Source organism: Mesoplodon densirostris, chromosome 19 (assembly GCF_025265405.1).
Source record: "Mesoplodon densirostris isolate mMesDen1 chromosome 19, mMesDen1 primary haplotype, whole genome shotgun sequence".
Taxonomy (NCBI): Eukaryota; Metazoa; Chordata; class Mammalia; order Artiodactyla; family Ziphiidae; genus Mesoplodon; species Mesoplodon densirostris.
The window spans coordinates 7,326,269-7,344,364 of NC_082679.1; the positions used below are offsets into that span (position 1 = coordinate 7,326,269).

General features: G+C 52.6%; 2 protein-coding genes and 4 non-coding genes across 11 annotated transcripts; all 6 read right to left on the reverse strand.

The window, feature by feature from the left end:
- Positions 1–503: 503 nt before the first annotated feature.
- Positions 504–4,240, reverse strand: RPL13A (ribosomal protein L13a). Its single transcript, XM_060084567.1, has 8 exons — positions 4,145–4,240; positions 2,484–2,556; positions 2,047–2,112; positions 1,737–1,838; positions 1,448–1,533; positions 1,209–1,268; positions 785–907; positions 504–619 (listed from the first exon to the last, which is right to left on the reverse strand). Exons 1-8 carry the CDS (start codon positions 4,157–4,159, stop codon positions 533–535), a joined length of 612 nt encoding a protein of 203 aa, XP_059940550.1. The 5' UTR covers positions 4,160–4,240; the 3' UTR covers positions 504–532.
- On the reverse strand, positions 1,069–1,155 carry LOC132481060 (small nucleolar RNA SNORD35). Its single transcript, XR_009530765.1, has one exon. It is a non-coding gene; the product is annotated as a small nucleolar RNA SNORD35 (small nucleolar RNA).
- Positions 1,338–1,408, reverse strand: LOC132481058 (small nucleolar RNA SNORD34). Its single transcript, XR_009530763.1, has one exon. It is a non-coding gene; the product is annotated as a small nucleolar RNA SNORD34 (small nucleolar RNA).
- Positions 1,613–1,697, reverse strand: LOC132481056 (small nucleolar RNA Z195/SNORD33/SNORD32 family). Its single transcript, XR_009530761.1, has one exon. It is a non-coding gene; the product is annotated as a small nucleolar RNA Z195/SNORD33/SNORD32 family (small nucleolar RNA).
- Positions 2,357–2,440, reverse strand: LOC132481057 (small nucleolar RNA Z195/SNORD33/SNORD32 family). Its single transcript, XR_009530762.1, has one exon. It is a non-coding gene; the product is annotated as a small nucleolar RNA Z195/SNORD33/SNORD32 family (small nucleolar RNA).
- A 288-nt stretch (positions 4,241–4,528) lies between the features above and the next one.
- Positions 4,529–15,075, reverse strand: FLT3LG (fms related receptor tyrosine kinase 3 ligand). Of its 6 annotated transcripts, none has more exons than XM_060083592.1 (8): positions 14,991–15,075; positions 14,606–14,672; positions 13,908–14,027; positions 13,457–13,510; positions 13,112–13,255; positions 12,496–12,634; positions 5,181–5,443; positions 4,529–4,682 (listed from the first exon to the last, which is right to left on the reverse strand). In XM_060083592.1, the coding sequence occupies exons 2-8, from the start codon at positions 14,636–14,638 to the stop codon at positions 4,647–4,649; spliced, it is 789 nt and encodes a 262-aa protein (XP_059939575.1). In that variant the 5' UTR covers positions 14,639–14,672; positions 14,991–15,075; the 3' UTR covers positions 4,529–4,646. The 6 variants fall into 6 exon arrangements, with proteins under 6 accessions (XP_059939575.1, XP_059939574.1, XP_059939572.1 ...); XM_060083591.1 differs by lacking the exon at positions 4,529–4,682 and adding an exon at positions 8,307–8,488 and having other exon boundaries at positions 5,214–5,443; positions 12,496–12,580; XM_060083589.1 differs by lacking the exon at positions 4,529–4,682 and adding an exon at positions 8,307–8,488 and having other exon boundaries at positions 5,214–5,443.
- Between the last annotated feature and the right edge of the window lie 3,021 nt (positions 15,076–18,096).

The following is an 18,096-nucleotide window of genomic DNA, read 5'->3' on the forward strand; positions in this document are numbered from 1 at the left end:
TTAAAAATAATTTATTAGTTTTGGAGCACAAGATACAGGGAAGACACAAGGGCAATGCCTGTGACGCCTTGGGCCATACTTCCCTTCCATGAAGGCCTTTTAGAACCCCAACTCGTGCTGCCCACGCATTCTCTCACATCCTAACAGCTGCAGAGTATAGTACCTGACCATGCGGGAAGCTTAGACTCCCTGTAAGCGACGTGAATGACCCTTCCAATTAGGTCTTCCAGCTCACTTTTGCCAGTATGGCAACAGCACTGGTTGTTCGAACTGTTCATGTCCTAAAACTCTCATGAACGAGTACGTCACAGGCAAATTCTGCCTGCACAGCCCTTACGACTGTCTATGCTTTTAAAAAGGCCTTTCTCAAACAGCAGTGGCTAAGGCGCCTTCACTATACCCAGTCTTCTAAGCCCCAGGCTGCCTGTGGCACCTGGATGGCACCCCTGGGGGTCCCCCACATCCTAGGGTGGCGATGGAGGAAGGGCAGGCCAGGCCAAGCATGAAGAAGAAACAGTCAATTTTATTGGGCTCAGACTAAGAATCCATGGGTCCTGAGGACCTCTGTGAATCGGTCGATTTTCTTCTCTATGTTCTTTTCGGCCTGCTTCCGTAGCCTCTGTGGGGTCAAGGTGACAGGTGGTGGTTAGTGGCTGCTCCCTAGGACTGCCCTTATCCCAGGGGGCCACCCACACCGGGCCTTAGGCAGAGCCTTCCAAGGGCATAACAAAGACCCAAGTCAAGAGTAATCAGCTCCCACACCCTGCCCCAGACCCGCCCTCACCATGAGCTGCTTCTTTTTCCGGTAGTGGATCTTGGCCTTCTCCTTTCTCTTCTCCTCCAGTGTAGCCGTTACTGCCTGGTACTTCCAGCCAACCTCATGAGCCAGGCGCCCTAGGTAGGCAAACTGGGGGGAAGAGGGAGAAACGAAGCTGTAAGAAAACGAGGCCAGGGTGACGAGGGGAAGGGCGCTGACATCCTGTCCTAGAGGATCCCAGGCCGGCCATACAACTTTTCAGCAAGCCTACACTCAAAGAGACACAGCTACCCCTGGCACGCTCTCTGCTCCTCCTGGCATCAGCTGAGCCATTGGCATTATCGGCACTGCCCACAGTGGCATCCGCAGACCATCGTGAGAAAAAGCCATCATCTGCCAGTCTTAGGGTCCTAGGTGCACCCCCCAGGAAGCCTGGGACCCCAAAACTCACCTTCCGTGTAGGCTTCAGACGCACAACCTTGAGGGCGGCAGGAACCACCATCCGCTTTTTCTGTTAGAGAAGGAGAGGGACTTAGAGACCTGGAGTGAGGGACAGACAGGGAAGAAGGCTGGCTGGGGCAGGCGTCTCAGCCAGTGCTGTTTTCACGAGGATCAAACAATGTAGGTAACTTCAGAACATCACGGACGCCAGACACAAGGATGCCGCTGAGGGAGGTGGGTCGTGCTCACCTTGTCGTAGGGTGGCGGGATCCCATCAAACACCTTGAGGCGGTCCAGAGCGGCCTGGCCTCGCTTGGTCTTGTGGGGCAGCATGCCTGTGGGCAGAGGACAACAGGCCTGCTGAGTGGGGCGTGTGAGGACCCCACTGTCCCACCTGGGCGGGCCGGCAGGCGGGCGGCCTCAGATGGTAGTGCATGTGGAGTCATCTCACGGCTGGGAAACTCGAACACGAGTGGGAAAGGTCTTCATCACCGGCCACCCGCGCCATCAGCCCCTGCGGTCCTGAGGCCCAGCTCACCTCGCACTGTCCGCCAGAAGATGCGGCTGGGGGCTCGGAAGTGGTAGGGGCCACGGGAGGGGTTGGTGTTCATCCGCTTGCGGAGGAATGCCAGGTACTTCACTGGGAAGAGGGGAGAGTGTGTGAGGCCTCAAGAGTCCGCAGGCAGATGGTAACTCCGTCCAAGGCAGCACACAACCTTACTTCCGGGGGCGTGTTCGGGAACTCAGACTAGGACCTCCCCCGCACCGTGGGACTGCTTACGAGCCCGTGAAGCGTGAGCCTCACAGAGGTCCACCCTCTCCAGCCCTCCTCCCAGGCCCTCACTCACACTTGTTTCTATAGAAATTGCCAGAAATGTTGATGCCCTCACAGCGCACAACCACCACCTTTCGACCTAGAGGGAATGGAAAATGAGACAATCAAGGTCAAAGGTTAGGAAACAGGCCCAATTACTGCTAAGGACCCAGAAAGGAGGCTCCTTCCTTCCAGTCTCAAACTGGCCACAATGCACAAGGCAGGAACGGAGTCTCCTGCCCCGTGTCACAGAGCAGCAATCGGCGGAGCTGGACTCATGCTTAAGTTCAATTTGTTAGTCTGACAGAGCCCAGAGCCCCCAGCCTAGGAGGGGAGGAAGCTGGCAGGTCTCAGAGCGGTGCATGGGGTTGATCTCATGGTCGTTAGACTCAAACGAAAGATGGTGATTTTTGCTCATCACTGACCTTGAGGCTCATGTCTGGGGGAGCTATGGGCAGGGGGCAGACTTACCCAGAAGCACCTGCTTAGCCACGATGGCCGCCAGGCGGCCCAGGAGATGGCCTCGGCCATCAAGAACCAGGACCTGTTGGAGATAGGTTGAGAGGGCTCAGAGGACCCACAGCTTTGACTCCCCACCTCAAACAATCATTCCTCCCTACTTGTTCATTTCATCTACCTCCCAGGGTGCCTGCTAATCAAGTAGGAGACCCAGGAACTAGGAACTAAGCCTCACTTTACAGAGAAGGCCAAGAGAGCAAATGACTGACTCAGGATTTCAGTGAGTGGGATAAGATACCAAAGGACTCCGCTCACATCTCAGCCGCTTGAAGGGCAAGAATCTTTATGCCCAGATTATGCTTAACAGTCAGCGAATGAGCTACAATCTGAATCCAGACTGGCAATACTGATCCTCCAGGCAGAAGAACCTGTGATCTGCATACAAGCCGTAGAATCTCGATAGAATCTGATTCTGTCCTGGTCTCAAAGATACTTTTCTAGCGTGAAGGTTCAGAGCGGATGAAGCCAGGAAGGGTAGTCAAAAGCCCTGGCTGGCTCTGGTATTGACTAGATTTGCCTCCTCCCGAACTGCTCAAACGCCAATTCTCAACTTCTTGTCAAGAGTAAAAGTCCCAACTCTTTACCAAGGGCTTCCTATACATGTTATGATTGTAGGAAGCCAGTGTAAAAGGCTACAGAATCTAAAACCAGACTTCCTGACAATGTGACTTTGGTCAAAGCCCACCAAATCTCCAATATCTGACTCAGGAACACTATGATAAATGAACTGAATTACACAAAATACAAGGCAAACTATACCAGGCGCCGTAAATACAGGGACACAGGTTCGGAGAACTCTACCACTTGCCTGGTCCCAAACGTGGTTTTCCTTCCGGAACCACAGACCCATCACAGGTACACCCCTTCCAGAGCCATCCCCTCCTTTAATATCTAATAGGTTACACAAGAAGCCTGGGCAAAGTCAGAGTTAAGTTTCTGCTGCCGTCCTTGAGGGCCTCCAGGTCGTTAAGGACAAAGGATATCCCAGTGCTGTGAACATTTCATTACAATCCTGTTTCCAGCACCAGCAGACCTTTGAAGAGTTCCTCGACCCCCAAGAGAAAGGAAAAGAGCAACTCGTGCCTGCATGCCCTGTAGGCAGGAGCTCTCTCGACCCACTGCAAAGATTTCGCGCTAAAATACCCACAGCTGCAGGAGAACCCTGATGCGCACTCCCACGAGGCCGAAACCACCCGCGCCTTGGGCAGGGCGGAAGTACCCTCCATTTTGGCCAATCCTCGGCTTCTCTTCGTCCCCTGGCCGCACAGCTGCCTTCCGCGTGCTTCCCCACCGCTGCGGACACACGGGCCCAATTCGGCCAAGACCCGGCCAAGATCAAGGTAAATCAGGCCTAGTTTTAAAATAACTTTTCTTGTGCTGGAAGCCCCGATCACTGCCCCCTGGGGGAAAAATGATGCCGCATTCTAGCCAGCCCAGAGCGTAAAAACCGCTTTATATTCCCGTTTTGGGTTCCTCTTACCCCGAAAGCTTTCTGTTTTGCTGTTATCGATCTTAAGTTCCACAGTACACTTACGAGAGGAAAGAGGTCCAACCCCGGTCCGGTCTCGACCCCACCCGGCCCCACACCGCCCCGGCCCGCGCAGAGCCTGTACCTGCCCCTCCGCCATCTTCGGCAGCTGCCTGGGAAAGAAGGAACTTCACCCGCAGGGTTTCTTATCCCTTGAAACAGGGGCGGAGGAAGTGACGCAACACGGCCGCTTTCCATCTTTTCACTGACCAAGAGTGCCGTGCGCGTGCGCAGAAAGGCCCACTGGAAGGCGGGTCGTCTTTCGACTGTCCAATCAGTATCGTTTCTATCGAACCTAGGCGGCCATGGCTGTGCCGGGCGAGATCACGTGGGGTAGGAGGGGACTCTTCGGGGGCGGGGCTGCTCAGGCTCTGTTGCCGTATTTAGGAGGGGCTGGTAATCCTCGCGCGAGTTGTCCGCTGTGTTTGCGGTGGGGCGGGGGCGAGAAGGGTGGAGGAAAAGCGCTCTTACCCACTAAAGCGATAATACGTGTAGGCCCACGGTGGGCAACGAGGCTTGCCCTTTAGCGCTCAGTCTAGGCTTAGAGATCTGGATTCCGGTGCCTGTCCGGCTTCCTTGTGATCAGGCTAAATCCCTGGCCGTGTATGGGCCTGTGTCCTCACCTGTCAAAAAGGTGGAGATAGTCTTCCCCATGAGATCTAACGTATGAAGGAATGACTTCTACTTGCCTGAGAGCTCCCCAAAGGAGCTTCTCACTTTCTGGACTTTATGGACAAAGCCTTTGCTTTGGCGGTGCCCCTTGACTGGGATGCCCTCCCCTCCACCCCCACCTTCTAAAATCTGGCTTGAGTCCTTCTCTCTAGAGAGCTTCCCTGTTATCTCAGGCTGGCTCAGGTACATCCTCGGGGCTCCCACAGTGCCTATGCTATACCTCCATTAGAGCGTGTGTCATCCTGTACTGGGACTCTCTGGGGCCCCTGTCTTCTCCCCCATGGACCAGGAACCCTGAGAGGGTGGGGCTGGTTCTCATTCACGTCTGGGTCCCAGCCCTGCCCTGCACTGGCCCTGGGGCCCAGGAGGCCTCAGAAAATAGGTATTGAATGAAACACTGCATTAACTGAAAAACCAAGACCCAAACCCAAACTGCCCCATCCACTCACCCTGTCCCATGCACAGACAGGCCTGGCCAGAGCTGGTAGAAAAGGATGATTTATATACAATTTCCTGGGGACAAGGGCTTTGTACAGAGGGGGGAGGGGGAGGCCGGGGCCGCTGCTGGGTGCTGGCGTTGCCTCCATCCTGGGGAGACAGTGACAGGAGCAATGTGGCCAAGGAAAGGACCAGTTTCTAGCTGACTTCCTCCAAGTTCCGACTCTGTGTCCTCGGGCAGGTGACTCCTCTCTCTGCGCCTCAGTGTCCTCCTCTGTAAAATGGGATGATAGATGACTCAGTGGGCTGTTTGAGGCTCCGTGGACAGAGGAGAGGAAAGCACCAAGCTCAGGGCTTGGCACAGTCCCAATGCCAAAAACAACTCCATTCACCCTGAATGCTCACTATGTGTTTGGGCATCACTGGCCAAGAGAACTAACTCTCTGCAACCATGAGAGATCTGCGCTCTCCAGGACAGCTGTGATACCAGCCACGTGTGGATACTGGGGATTCTAAATGTGGCCAGCAAAACTGAGACACTGAGTTTTTCATTTTACCTAATTTAAACTTAAACTAATAGTGTGGTTATTGGGAGAGTGGGAAAACAGTGTGTGAACAGGGACAAGGGTAGGAGGAAAACGTCTCAATTGAAAATTGTATCTCGGGGACTTCCCTGGTGGTCCAGTGATTAAGACTTCGCCTTCCAATGCAGGGCGTGCGGGTTCAATCCCTGGTCCTCGGTCCCTGGTCGGGGAGCTAAGATCCCACATGCCTTGCGGCCAAAAAACCAAAACATAAAACAGAAGCAATATTGTAACAAATTCAATAAAGACTTAAAAAAAAAAAAAGATAGAAAATGTGTTTAAAAAAAAAAAAGTTGTATCTCAGACTTCCCAGGCGGTCCAGTGGTTAAGACTCTGCGCTTCCACTGCAGGGGGCACAGGTTCAATCCCTGGTCAGGGAAGCTCCCGCGTGCAGCGAGGCGTGGCCAAAAAAAAAAAAAAAAAAAAAAATGGTATCTCAAAAAAAACCCCAAAATCCTAAAAAAAATTGTAATAAAAAGTACTGCCCAGGACTTCCCCGCTGGCGCAGTGGTTAGGAGTCCACCTGCCAATGCAGGGGACAAGGGTTCGAGCCCTGGTCTGGGAAGATCCCATATGCCGCAGAGCTATTAAGCTCATGCACTACAAGTACTGAGCCTGCACTCTAGAGCCTGTGCTCTGCAATGAGAAGCCCTAGCACCACAACAAGGAGTAGCCCCCGCTCACCACAACTAGAGAAAGCCCGTGCATAGCAACAAAGACCAAATGCAGCCAAAAAAAAAAAAAATACTCCCCAAAACAAATGCTGACATGAAAGATCATTTAATTTAGAAATTTTTCCGTGAACCAGTTATTGGAAAACTTCTGTAGGTTTCAAAGAACTTGAGTATACGAATCTACTTATGCAACAGTAAATTTCATGGAATCTAAATACTGATCAAATATTTCTGATAAAAATTTCACATATGCATTGAGATGTGCTGTGAGTGTAGCATACACACTACATTCTGAAGACCTGGTATGAAAAAAAGAATGTAAAAATATCTCATTGATAATTTTTTAAAGTATTGATTACATGTTGAGACATTTTGGATACACAGGATGAAATAAAATATATTCTTTTTTTTTGACCATGCCACTGGGCTTACGGGATATTAGTTCCCCAACCAAGAATCAAACCCGTGCCCCCTGCAGTGGAAGCAGAGTTCTAACCACTGGACCACCAGGGGATTCCCTAAAATACATTCTTTGTACTAACCTGCTTATTTTTACTTTAAAAAAAGATTCAGCTACTAGAAAATTTAAAATCACATGTGTGGCTTATATTCTATTTCCTTGGACAGCATTGCTCAAAGGGTTTTTTGTGGTCCCTTCCCTTAACCTCTCAACAACTCTATGGTAGAAGGATTATTATTAGAGTCTTTTGTACAGATAAGGAAACTGAGGCAAAAGAGTGAAAGGCACAGAAGCCGGAATCAGAAGGCCCAGAGTCAAATCTTGGCTCTGTCACTCATGAGCTGTGTGACTTTTGGCAAATGATTTACCTCTCTGGGCCTTGGTTTCGCCTCTGTGAAATGGGGATAATAATGGCACCAGCTTCTCAATTAAGTGAGTTAATTTGTAGAAAGCTCCAGCACAAGACCTGAGACACTGAGGCACTCTACGTGTGAGCCACTGATGCCAGATGTCTTTTGTTCGATCCCTCTGAGCACATGGGGAAGCTGGGTCCTCCACTCCCTCCTCCCTTGGGGCACCACCCACCTTCTGCCCCCAGACTGGTTCCCAGGTTTGCCTCTGGGGGCTTCCTCTTCCTGCTGCCTTAGGTGAGAAGTCCCAGCTCCCTTACCTTGCCTTTGAGGCCTAGATGTTGCTGTGCCATTTTCAACCCCCCACCCACCCACCCCAGGCCGGGCGAAGTTGCTAGAACACCCTGACCTTTTTCACACCAGGAGGGCTTTGCAGAGGCGGTCCCCTTTGCCTGCTCCAGGAGGCCGCTCTCTCCTGGCTTGCAGACTCCTGTATCCAAATACCTCCCCGGAGGTTGGGGTGGGCGGTGTCCTCATGCCTGCAGGTCCCCACTGAGCTCACTGTCTTTCCCGAATCTCCCTCCTCCTCCCAGGTTCCCCACTGGGCCAGACCCAGCGTCCTCTGCTTGCGCCACCTCCCCTTCCCCCTTCCTCCCACCCCGGACCAAGCCTGTCAGTCTCCAGCCCCATCCCTCCCGATGATCCCTGACCCCTGACTCTGCCCGTCCCCTCCTCTCCGTCCCCGTGGTCCGGCCCTGGCTCAGGCCTTGTCCTCTCTCCCTAAACCCTCGCCCAGCAGCCTCCTCTTTGGCCTCCAGTCTGCTGTCTGTTCCAGTCTGTCCCAGTCTGTCTCCCTCCATGGCCCCAGAAGGGTCTTCTTGCATCTGGACTGACCCACCCCTTCCCTACTCAAGGACCCCCCACCGCCCCCGCCACACATGCCACCCACGCCAACACCAAGTCCAGGGTCCTCAGCTTGATGAGGAGTCAGTGCTCCAGGTGGGGCACCAATGGCCCCCAAAGGATCAGCTGACTCCGGCCACGCCCTCTGCCCACCCCACTGGCTCACCCGCTCCCCAGGGTAAGGCATCCTCTGTCTCTTCCTTCGCCAGTGCAGGCACCAGGCAGCGGCCAGCAGCAGGAGGGCCACGGGCAGCAGCAGCAAGAGAAGCAGAAGAGGGGCCTGCGGGGCCGGCAGGGATGTGGCCCCCAAGGCCCCGGGACTCCTTGGGGGCAGCAGGGTGGAGGAGTCTGCCAGGAGAGAGGAGGCTGGGTGACTGAGAAGAAGGGCCAGGCCAGGGAAGGAAAAGCAGGCCTGCCTGGTCCTGCTGTGTGACCTCAGGTGGGCTGCTCACTTCTCTGGGCCTCAGTCGCCTCATCCATAAAATGGGGATAATTATTGTATCGACTTCATAAGGTTGTCACAAAGATTAAATGCATGAATATACCAAAAGTGCTTAGGACAGTGTCTAGCACATAGTAAGGTTGAATTTTATTTATTGTTTAAAGCCATTAATAACTTTTTATTTCAAATATATCATTTTACTTTTTTTTCTTTTTGCCCACACGGCATGTGGGATCTTAGTTCCCCGACCAGGGATCGAACCCAGGCCCCTGCCAGTGGAAGTGTGGAAGTCCTAACCAGTGGACCTCCAGGGAATTCCCTACATTTTATTTTATAAAGGGACAAATGTGTGTCTAGTGCTTATGTATCGATTTGCTTATTTGTCTTCTTCCCCCAATAGTCTATGAGCTACACGAGGGTGACAGGAGCCTTACTGCCAGAACCTACTACTTAGTGCTTACTAAATAATAGTTTAATTTACATAAAGTAAGTATCTGAGTGGATGAATGGACAGATAATAGAACAATGAAAGATACAACGTGTGAAGCTATGATGTCTCACAAGCCCCACTTGATCTGGCCCCCTTTGTTCCTTCTGTACCCTTACCCCCCACCTTCTCCCCTTTGCTTACCTGGCCTCAGCCACTGGGGCCTCCTCATGATTCCTTAAACAGGTAGGCAGGGCCTTTGCACTGGCTGTTCCCTTTTTCATAACTTTCAGTGACTTTCCAGCTAACCACCTCAGCCCATGATTCCATCACCCTGTTTTAATTTGCCTGCATGGGGCTCGTTGCACTCACTTTCCTGATTAATTATATGTTTACATGTTTATCGTCTGTCTCCTTGATTAGCAGGTCAGCCTCCCATGGACATGGACTTGATCTTGTTCTGTGCTGTGTCTCCAATGCCAGGCGCCAGGGAGATGGTTAATAAAGGTTGGTTGAATGAATGATTAGTGATACATGTAAATACAAATGACAACGTTAAGTATAAATGACTAGGACTTCTCGGGTGGCACAGTGGTTAAGAATCCGCCTACCAATGCAGGGGACATGGCTTCAATCCCTGGTCCGGGAAGATCCCACATGCCGCGGAGCAACTAAGCCCATGCACCACAACTACTGAGCCCGCTCACCACAGCTACTGAAGCCCACGCGCCTAGAGCCCGTGCTCTGCAACAGGAGAAGCCACCGCAATGAGAAGCCCGCGCAAGGCAACAAAGAGTAGCCCCCGCTTGCCGCAACTAGAGAAAGCCCGTGCGCAGCAATGAAGACCCAACACAGCCATAAAAAAAAAAAAAAAAAAAAAAAAGACTAAATGATTGGAAATGCAAGAAGAAACTGAGAAGAATATAATTAGAGTGGGAGGTTTTCTTATGTCCCCCCACCCCCACCCCCTGCACGGCTTGCGGGATCTGACCAGGGATGGAACCTGTGCCCCCTGCAGTGGAAGCATGGAGTCCTAACCACTGGACCGCCGGGCACGTCCCTAGAGCGGGAGGTTTTTAACCATCCCTCTCAGAACTTGACAAATTTTGTAGACAAATATAACAAAGACAGAAAGTCTCTGAATAATACCAAGATAAGGTTGATAGAATATATACACACTGATTCAACCCTGATCGTACCAAAAAAAACCACCAAAATCTATTATTTTCCTAAGACCTTGTTCAGTTCCAAAACTGATTATATACTTGGCTGTAAAGGAAACCTTAATAAACTGAACAAGTTAAGTTTTCACAGGGCGTGGTCTCTCGTCATATTCCAATAAAGTTATTTCACTTTGAAACTTATTTTTTTTTTGGCTGCACCACGTGGCTTGCAGGATCTTAGTTCCCTGACCAGGGACTGAACCTGTGCCCTTGGCGGCGAAAGCTCAGAGTCCTAACCACTGGACCACTAGGGAATTCCCCACTTTGAAACTTTAGGGCTGGCCCATCCAATATGGCGGCCACTTGCCTCATGTGGCGATTAAATGCGTGACCTGTGGCCAGTCTGAACTGAGATGTGCTGTCCGTCTAAAATACACACCAATTCTTAAAGACTTAGTAGGGAAAAAAGGATGTGAAATACCTCATTAAGTAATTTTTAAAAATATTGATTATGTGTTGAAAGGATATTATTTTGGGTTAAAATATATTGGGTTAAATAAAAAATATTGAGTTAGTAAAATTTCTGGTTTAGGAACTTCCCTGGCGGTCCAGTGGTTAGGACTCTGAGCTCTCACTGCTGAGGGCCCTGCTTCGATCCCTGATCAGGGAACTAAAATTCTACAAGTTGCGGGGCATGCCCCCCAACAAAATTTGTGATTTAAATATTATTTTAAAAATTATAGAATTATGAGAATTAAATTCAAGGGACTTCCCTGGTGGTCCAGTGGTTAAGGCTCCACTAAATAAATAAATAAATTCAATAACATCACAGAATTCCCAGGTGGTCCAGTGGTTAGGACTACGTGCTTCCACTGCAGGTGGCACGGGTTTGATCCCTGGTTGGGGAACAAAGATCCCGCAAGCCATGCAGCACAGCCAAAAATAATAATAATAATAATAGTAATAATAAATTCAATATCATTATAGAGAACAGATTACTGGCTGACAAGGGTTAGGATGGGAGTTTTAGGACGAGATCTAGTTGCACAAACTCACGTGGTTACACAAAGCTACATGTGTGATAAAACTACATTGACACACACACACACACACACACACACACACTCTCTGTTAGGGGTTGAATGCGTCCCTCAAAATTCATACGATGAAATCCTAACCCACGGTACCTCGGAATGTGCCCTTATTTGGAGATCAGGTCTGCAAAGAGGGGATCAAGTTAAAATGAGGTTGTTAATGGTGGGCCCGAATACAATATGACGGGTATCCTTATAAGAAGGGGAAATCTAGACACAGAGATATGCATAGGGGGAGAGTGCCATGTGAACATGAAAATGGCCATCTATAAGCCAAGGACAGAGACCTGAAACAGATCCTTCCCTCACAGCCCTCAGAAGAAGCTGGTCCTGCTGACACCTCAATTTCCCAACTGTAAGAAGATAAACTTCTGCTGCTTCAATCACCTGGTTGGTGGTACTTTGTTACAGCAGCTGTAACAAACTCATACACATACACATGCATGCATGCATATATAACTGGTAAACTCTGAATAAACTCTGTGGATTGCACCCATGTCAATTTCTTGGTTTTGACATTGTGCTATAATTAATGTTACCAAGCAAAAGGTACCACTGGGGAGCCTGTGTGAAGGGTGTGCAGGACCTCCCTGTACAGTTTCTATGCCCCTTTCCTTTGAATCTGTAATTATCCCAACATAAAAAAGTTTAAAAAATAAATCCACCAATAATAATATGCTAAAAAATAACAAACATTAAGAATCCTGGGTTTCCCTGGTGGCGCAGTGGTTGAGAGTCCGCCTGCCGATGCAGGGGACGCGGGTTCATGCCCTGGTCCGGGAGGATCCCACATGCCGTGGAGCGGCTGGGCCCGTGAGCCATGGCCGCTGAGCCTGCGCGTCTGGAGCCTGTGCTCCGCAACGGGAGAGGCCACGACAGTGAGAGGCCCGCGTACCGCAAAAAAAAAAAAGAATCCTGAAAAATAAGTGAATTAACCTTTTTTCTTTTTAACTTTTTTAAACATGGCTACAGGAAAATTTACACTTAAACGTGTGACTCTCATTCTATTTCTATGGCATAGAGCTACCTCAGAGAAACAGGCAGGATTGGTTAATCCCTTCTCAGAGATGGGTAAACTGAGGCCCAGAGGGGGATGACAGGCCCAAAGTCACACAGCCCATAGGAACATGGTGGGGTCTGGGGAGCCCTGAGTGGAAGGGGTGAGGGCCTAGTGAAGGTGGGAGAGGAGGGGGTGGGGCGGTGGGCTATGGGGCGCTGGGCACCTTTACCTGGCTGACACTGCAGCTCCAGGCACCTGGAGAAATTCCGGCGGGTGATCCAGGGCTTCAAGGCCACCAGCTGCTGGGAAGTGTCCTGCAGGAGGTGGGAGATGTTGGCCTGGACGAAGCGAAGACAGCTGGGGAGGGGCTGGGGGCAGGGGAGGGAGACGTCACTACGGCATCACCCCCAGTGTCACCTCAGGTCAAGGGCAAGCCCTGGGTCTCACAGAGAGTTTAGAGCCTTGCTCCCCCAGGTTGCTGGGGGGAAGCCTCCTTAGCAATGTCTAGCAATGCGGTCCAGTCAGACCTGGATCAGGAGGGAGTTTAAATCCCCTCCTTCTCCAGGTTTCTAGGGGTGAGAACCCCTTAGCAACATCCTTCAACAGGGCCTGAGAAACAAACTTAGAATTGGTGCATTGGGCTCAGACCCCTGGCCATCCTCCAGTACTTAGAGAATTGTCACTTCCCAGCACTGAGGGCCCCCAGCAGGACTGGGCTTCCAGCTCCACCTCCCTCAGGCTGCTCAGGTCAAAGGAAATCTCCACTAAGGCCTAGCAGACCTTTGCTTCCAATCCCTAGGAAAGCATCACGCTCCCCTCACTTGTTCCCCAAGTTCCGGGCTGACCTGGAAGGCACATGAGGTGACGAAGTGTATCTCGGTGTTGACAGCCTCCAGCAGTTTCCCCAGCTGGGACCCAGCCACAGTCTTGAGCCGTCCCATCCAGCGCTGGGCCAGGACCAGACGCCAGAAAGCCCCACAGAGCTCGTCCTGGGGAGAGACCACCCAGGCTCTGGGTCCCGTGGGCGGAGGGGGCAGGGGGCTTAGACTGGTGGGGCTAGGGGCCGGGACTCCAGGGTCCCGGGGGAGGAGGGGGCCGGGTCAGCACACTAGCCTGGCTCCCTGAGGGGTGGTGAATCTTGAATCTCTCCTTCCCACCTCCATCCCGGGCCCCTCCCATCTGTGACTCACGTCCTGCAGGTTGGAGGCAATAGTGACTGGGTAGTCTTGAAGCAGGTAGTCAGACTGCGGGAGAAAACAGGGTCAGGGGCTGCAGACAGGAGGAAAGAGAGCTATGGGGACCTGGGGGCGGGGGGACAGCGGCCCAGACAGAGGGGGGTGGGACCCAGGGTGGGGAGATGGGGACCCAGAGAGAGGGGTACAGAGACCTGGGGGGGCGGGGACCCAGACAGAAGGGCGCGGGGACCTAGGGTGGGGAGATGGGGACCCAGAGAGAGGGGTACAGAGACCCGGAGGGGGCAGGGACCCAGAGAGAGGGGGACAGGGACCCAGAGAGAAGGAAGCAGGGACTTGGGGGAGGGGAGCCGGGGACCCAAAGTGGGGAGACAGGGAGCCCCTAGACAGGGGGAACTCAGACCCAGAGGCAGAACCTGCGCCTCAGATTTGGAGCAGGGACGCTCACCAGCTTGCTGATGGTGTTGGTGAAGGTGGAGGAGATGGGGCTGTGGGGGAAGGAGCAGTCCGGGGCCCCACGGAGGCCGGGGCTGAGCAACAGCAGCAGCAGCAGCAGCAGCAGGGAGGTCTGCGGACGGCGCGGGGTGAGGGCTCCACTGGCTCCGCCCCGCCCCCCCCAGTCGAGGCTGCCCCCTCCAGCCCCCTTTTCCCTCTTCCCTCTTTCTCCTTTCCAGCTCTTCCACTTCTCAGCTCCTCCTCCTCTTGGCTCCTGGGTGCCCACCTCTGACCATCTTTCCTGTGTCTCTTTCTGCCTCTGGTCGGGTGCTGACCAGTTTTCACCCTCCTCTGCCCCGTCTGTTTCGCCCCCCACCTCCCCACCTCGACCCATCTCTCTCCACTTCTCACTTCTGCCCAGGATTTTCTCATCTCTGTCCATCCCTCTGCCCCTCCACGCTCACCTCTCCTGTTTCTCCCTAGATCTGGGTCCCGTCTTTCCCATTTGTACTCACCTCGCTGTTTCTTCCCCCGACCCTTCCCCATCTCTCCCCACCCCCGTCCATCTCCCCGCAGCTCTGTCCATCTCCTCCCAGCTCTGTCCCTCTTCCCCACCCCTGTCCACCCCAACTCTGTCCATCTCCCCTCTCAGCTCTGCCCATCTTGACACCGCTCTTCCTTTCCCCCACCTTAACCCCCAGGGATACTCACAGTTGGGCTCCAGGCTGGCGCCAGCACTATCATTTCGGCCCGGGGCCCCTCATGCCTGTGGCCGGATCTTGGAAGGGACAGAAGAGCGAGTCTCGGACCCCCGCACCCCAGCCCCTTCCTTGCCCGCCCCTCCCCCTCCCCGCCCCTCCCTCGGTCCTTTGATGTGGCTAAGTTTCCGCCTCCTACTCTCAAGAGCTTCCTGCGTGAAGCAAGGTTGTGGTGAAAACTCCTCATCTCCCCTTCTAAGAACCCCGACGTCCGGTGTCCGCAACCCTCCCCAGGCCAGGGACCCAGGAACCCGACCCCCACCCCTCTCCGCTCAGCCCCAAGAGGGGGATCCCGGCCCCGCCCTTCGGGGACCAGGAACCCCTTTCTCCTCACGCACCAGGCTTGCCCCAGCTGGGTGTGGAAGGGGCCACGCTGGGTGACAGCCAGAGATCGAAAGTGAAAGGAAATATTGGAGGGAGGTAGTGAGCTGGGCGGGGGGGATCGGGCTGGTGCAAGGGGCGCCACCTGGTGGTGACAGTGGCAGCTCACGCCGCAAAGGGCGCCTCAGTGGGACTCCCGCTCAAGCGGGCTGAGGTTGGGTTGTTCCCTGGGTGGGGGTGGGGGGTACACAGTGAGTGGGGAGCTGCGGTTCCAACATGGATCTAACTCTAGCTAGAGCTAATCACACAGGGCCAAGAGGAGGTCACCCTGAGCCCTTCATCTTTGCCTTGAAACCTCAGCCTCAGCCCCCAACCCCGTCACCTTCCACATCGAGGTAAGTGACAGCTCCATCCTTCCAGGTGTTCAGGCCCAAAGGCATGGAGGGGACTTGTGACTCTGTTTGCCTCTCACTGTCCGCTGACAGTCCAGTCCGTCAGCAAAGTTGTTGGCTGACCATCAAAATGTATCCAGAATCTGACCACCTCTCATCACCCCCACTGCCACCACCATCACCCGCCTGAATATCACTGTTCCCTACTCACCTCATCAGCTTCCCTGCCTCAGCCCTCACCTGCCACAGCCTGTTCTCCAGATGCAGCCTGTGAAGACCTAAGTCCCGTCACCGCCCACCCCTGTACCTGCCACAAAAGTCCAAGTCCTCACTGTGGCCTAGACAGACCTGCAGGATCTGGCCCTGTCCCCTATCTCCTCTCTCCTCCCTCCTCGCTCAAATCCAGCCAAGCTGGCCTAAGGCAGGCACGCTCCTGGCCCAGGGCCTTTGCACTGGCTGTTCTCTCAGCCTGGAATGCCCTTCCCCCAGATACCCACATGGCTCAACCTAATCCCATTCAGGTCTTTGCTCAACTACACAAGGCAAAGCCTTCCCCAACCACCCTTTTTCAAGTTGCACCCCCCTCCCAGCACCCCCACTCATTCCTGCTTTGCTTTCTCCCTCGTCACTCATGACCTTCTGACACACCGTTGCCGTTTACTTTTCTTCTTTATTGTCAGTTGTCCCTATGAGGACGTCAGCTCGGGGAGGACCACGGTGAGTGTCCGCTTACCCTGCTGGATCTCCAGCACCCAGAACTGTGCGTGGCTCACGGCAAGTGCTCGATCAACATTTGTTAAATGAATGAACAAGTGGATCCTAGCCCCTTCAGCATTGTTGTGGTATTTTGGAGAATGCATCTGGTCTCCTGCTGTTTCCTGGGAGACAAGCTCTAAGTCCTAGGAACTTCCAGGTAAGTGATAGGCTTGTCTTTGTTATTCATGCATGGGGGGCGCTCCCTGACCACACCTGAGTTTACACTAATGAGGGACTCAGGATGGGGGCTGGTCAGGACCAGAAAAACCTGTGATGAGAGGGTTGGGGCTTGGAGGCACAGGAAGAAGTCTAACTTACCGACCTCTCACCTCCAACCTCGAGGGAAGGCGAGGGAGGCTAGAAATTGAGTTCAATTTCTGTCTCCAACTTCACACGGCTTCTTCCTCTTCTGGCTTCTCTTTTGTCTCTTATAAGGGAACTTGTATTTAGATGTAGGGTCTATTTGGATAACCCAGGATATCTCGAGATCCTTGACTTAATTACGTCTGCAAAGACTTTTTCCAAATAAGGTCACATGCGTAGGTTCCGGGGTTAGGACATTATCTTTTGGGGACCACCACTGAAACCACTAGTTCCCTCAAAGCTGTTTCTCACCTCTGGAAACAGCATGTGCAAAGGCCACGCTGGCTGTTTCCTCTGCCAGGGATGCTCTCCCCCCACCACTTTTCTAACCTAATTAGATCCTCATTGTCCTTCAAGACCCAACGCAATCACTAATCACCAGGGAAATGCAAATCAGAACCACAGTGAGGTGTCACCTCACACACCTGTTAGGTTGGCTATTATCAAAAAGACAGAGATAAGTGTTGGAGAGGGTGAGGAGGAATGTAAACTGGTAGAGCCACTGTGGAAAAAGGTGAAGATCCCTAACAAAATAACAAATAGAGGGAATTCCCTGGTGGTCCGGTGGTTAGGACTCCACGCTTTCACTGCCTTCACTGCCGAGGGCGTGGGTTCAATCCCTGGTCTGGGAACTAAGAACCCACAAGCTACACAGTGCGGCCAAAAACAAAAGAACAAAAAAAGTGTCCATTGGCTAATGGATAAAGAAGATGTGTGTATATACACACAATGGAATTTTATTTGGCCACAAAAAGAAGGAAAACCTGCCATTAACCTGGAGGACATTATGCTAAGTGAAATTAGTCAAAGACTGGGCTTCCCTGGTGGCGCAGTGGTTGAGAGTCCGCCTGCCGATGCAGGGGACGTGGGTTCGTGCCCCAGTCCGGGAAGATCCCACATGCCGCGGAGCGGCTGGGCCCGTGAGCCATGGCCGCTGAGCCTGCGCGTCCGGAGCCTGTGCCCCGCAACGGGAGAGGCCACAACAGTGAGAGGCCCGCGTACCGCAAAAAAAAAAAAAAAAAAAAAAAAAAAAGACTAATATATGTGACTCTATGGTGTCACATATGGGGAATCTAAAAAGTCAAATTAATAGACCCAGAGGGTAAAATGGTGGCTGCCAGCAGCTGGGAGGTCAGGGAAACAGAGTTGTTGGTCAGAAAAGACAAACATTTAGTTATGAGTAAGTTCTGAGGATCTAATGTACGGCATGGTGACTGCATTTAACAAGACTGTATGGTATACTTGGAAGTGGCTGAGTGGATTTTTTATTTTTAAGTAATTTATTTATTTATTTATTTATGGCTGTGTTGGGTCTTCGTTGCTGCATGCAGGCTTTCTCTAGGTGTGGCGAGTGAGCTACTCTTTGTTGCGGTGTGTGGGCTTCTCACTGCTGTGGCTTCTCTTGTTGTGGAACACGGGCTCTAGGCACGCGGGCTTAGTAGTTGTGGCACGTGGGCTCGGTAGTTGTGACGCACGGGCTTAGTTGCTCCGCGGCATATGGGATCTTCCCAGACCAGGGCTGGAACCCATGTCTCCTACATTGGTAGGCGGAGTCTTAACCACTGCGCCACCAGGGAAGTCCCGTGAGAGTGGATCTCCACTGTTCTCACCA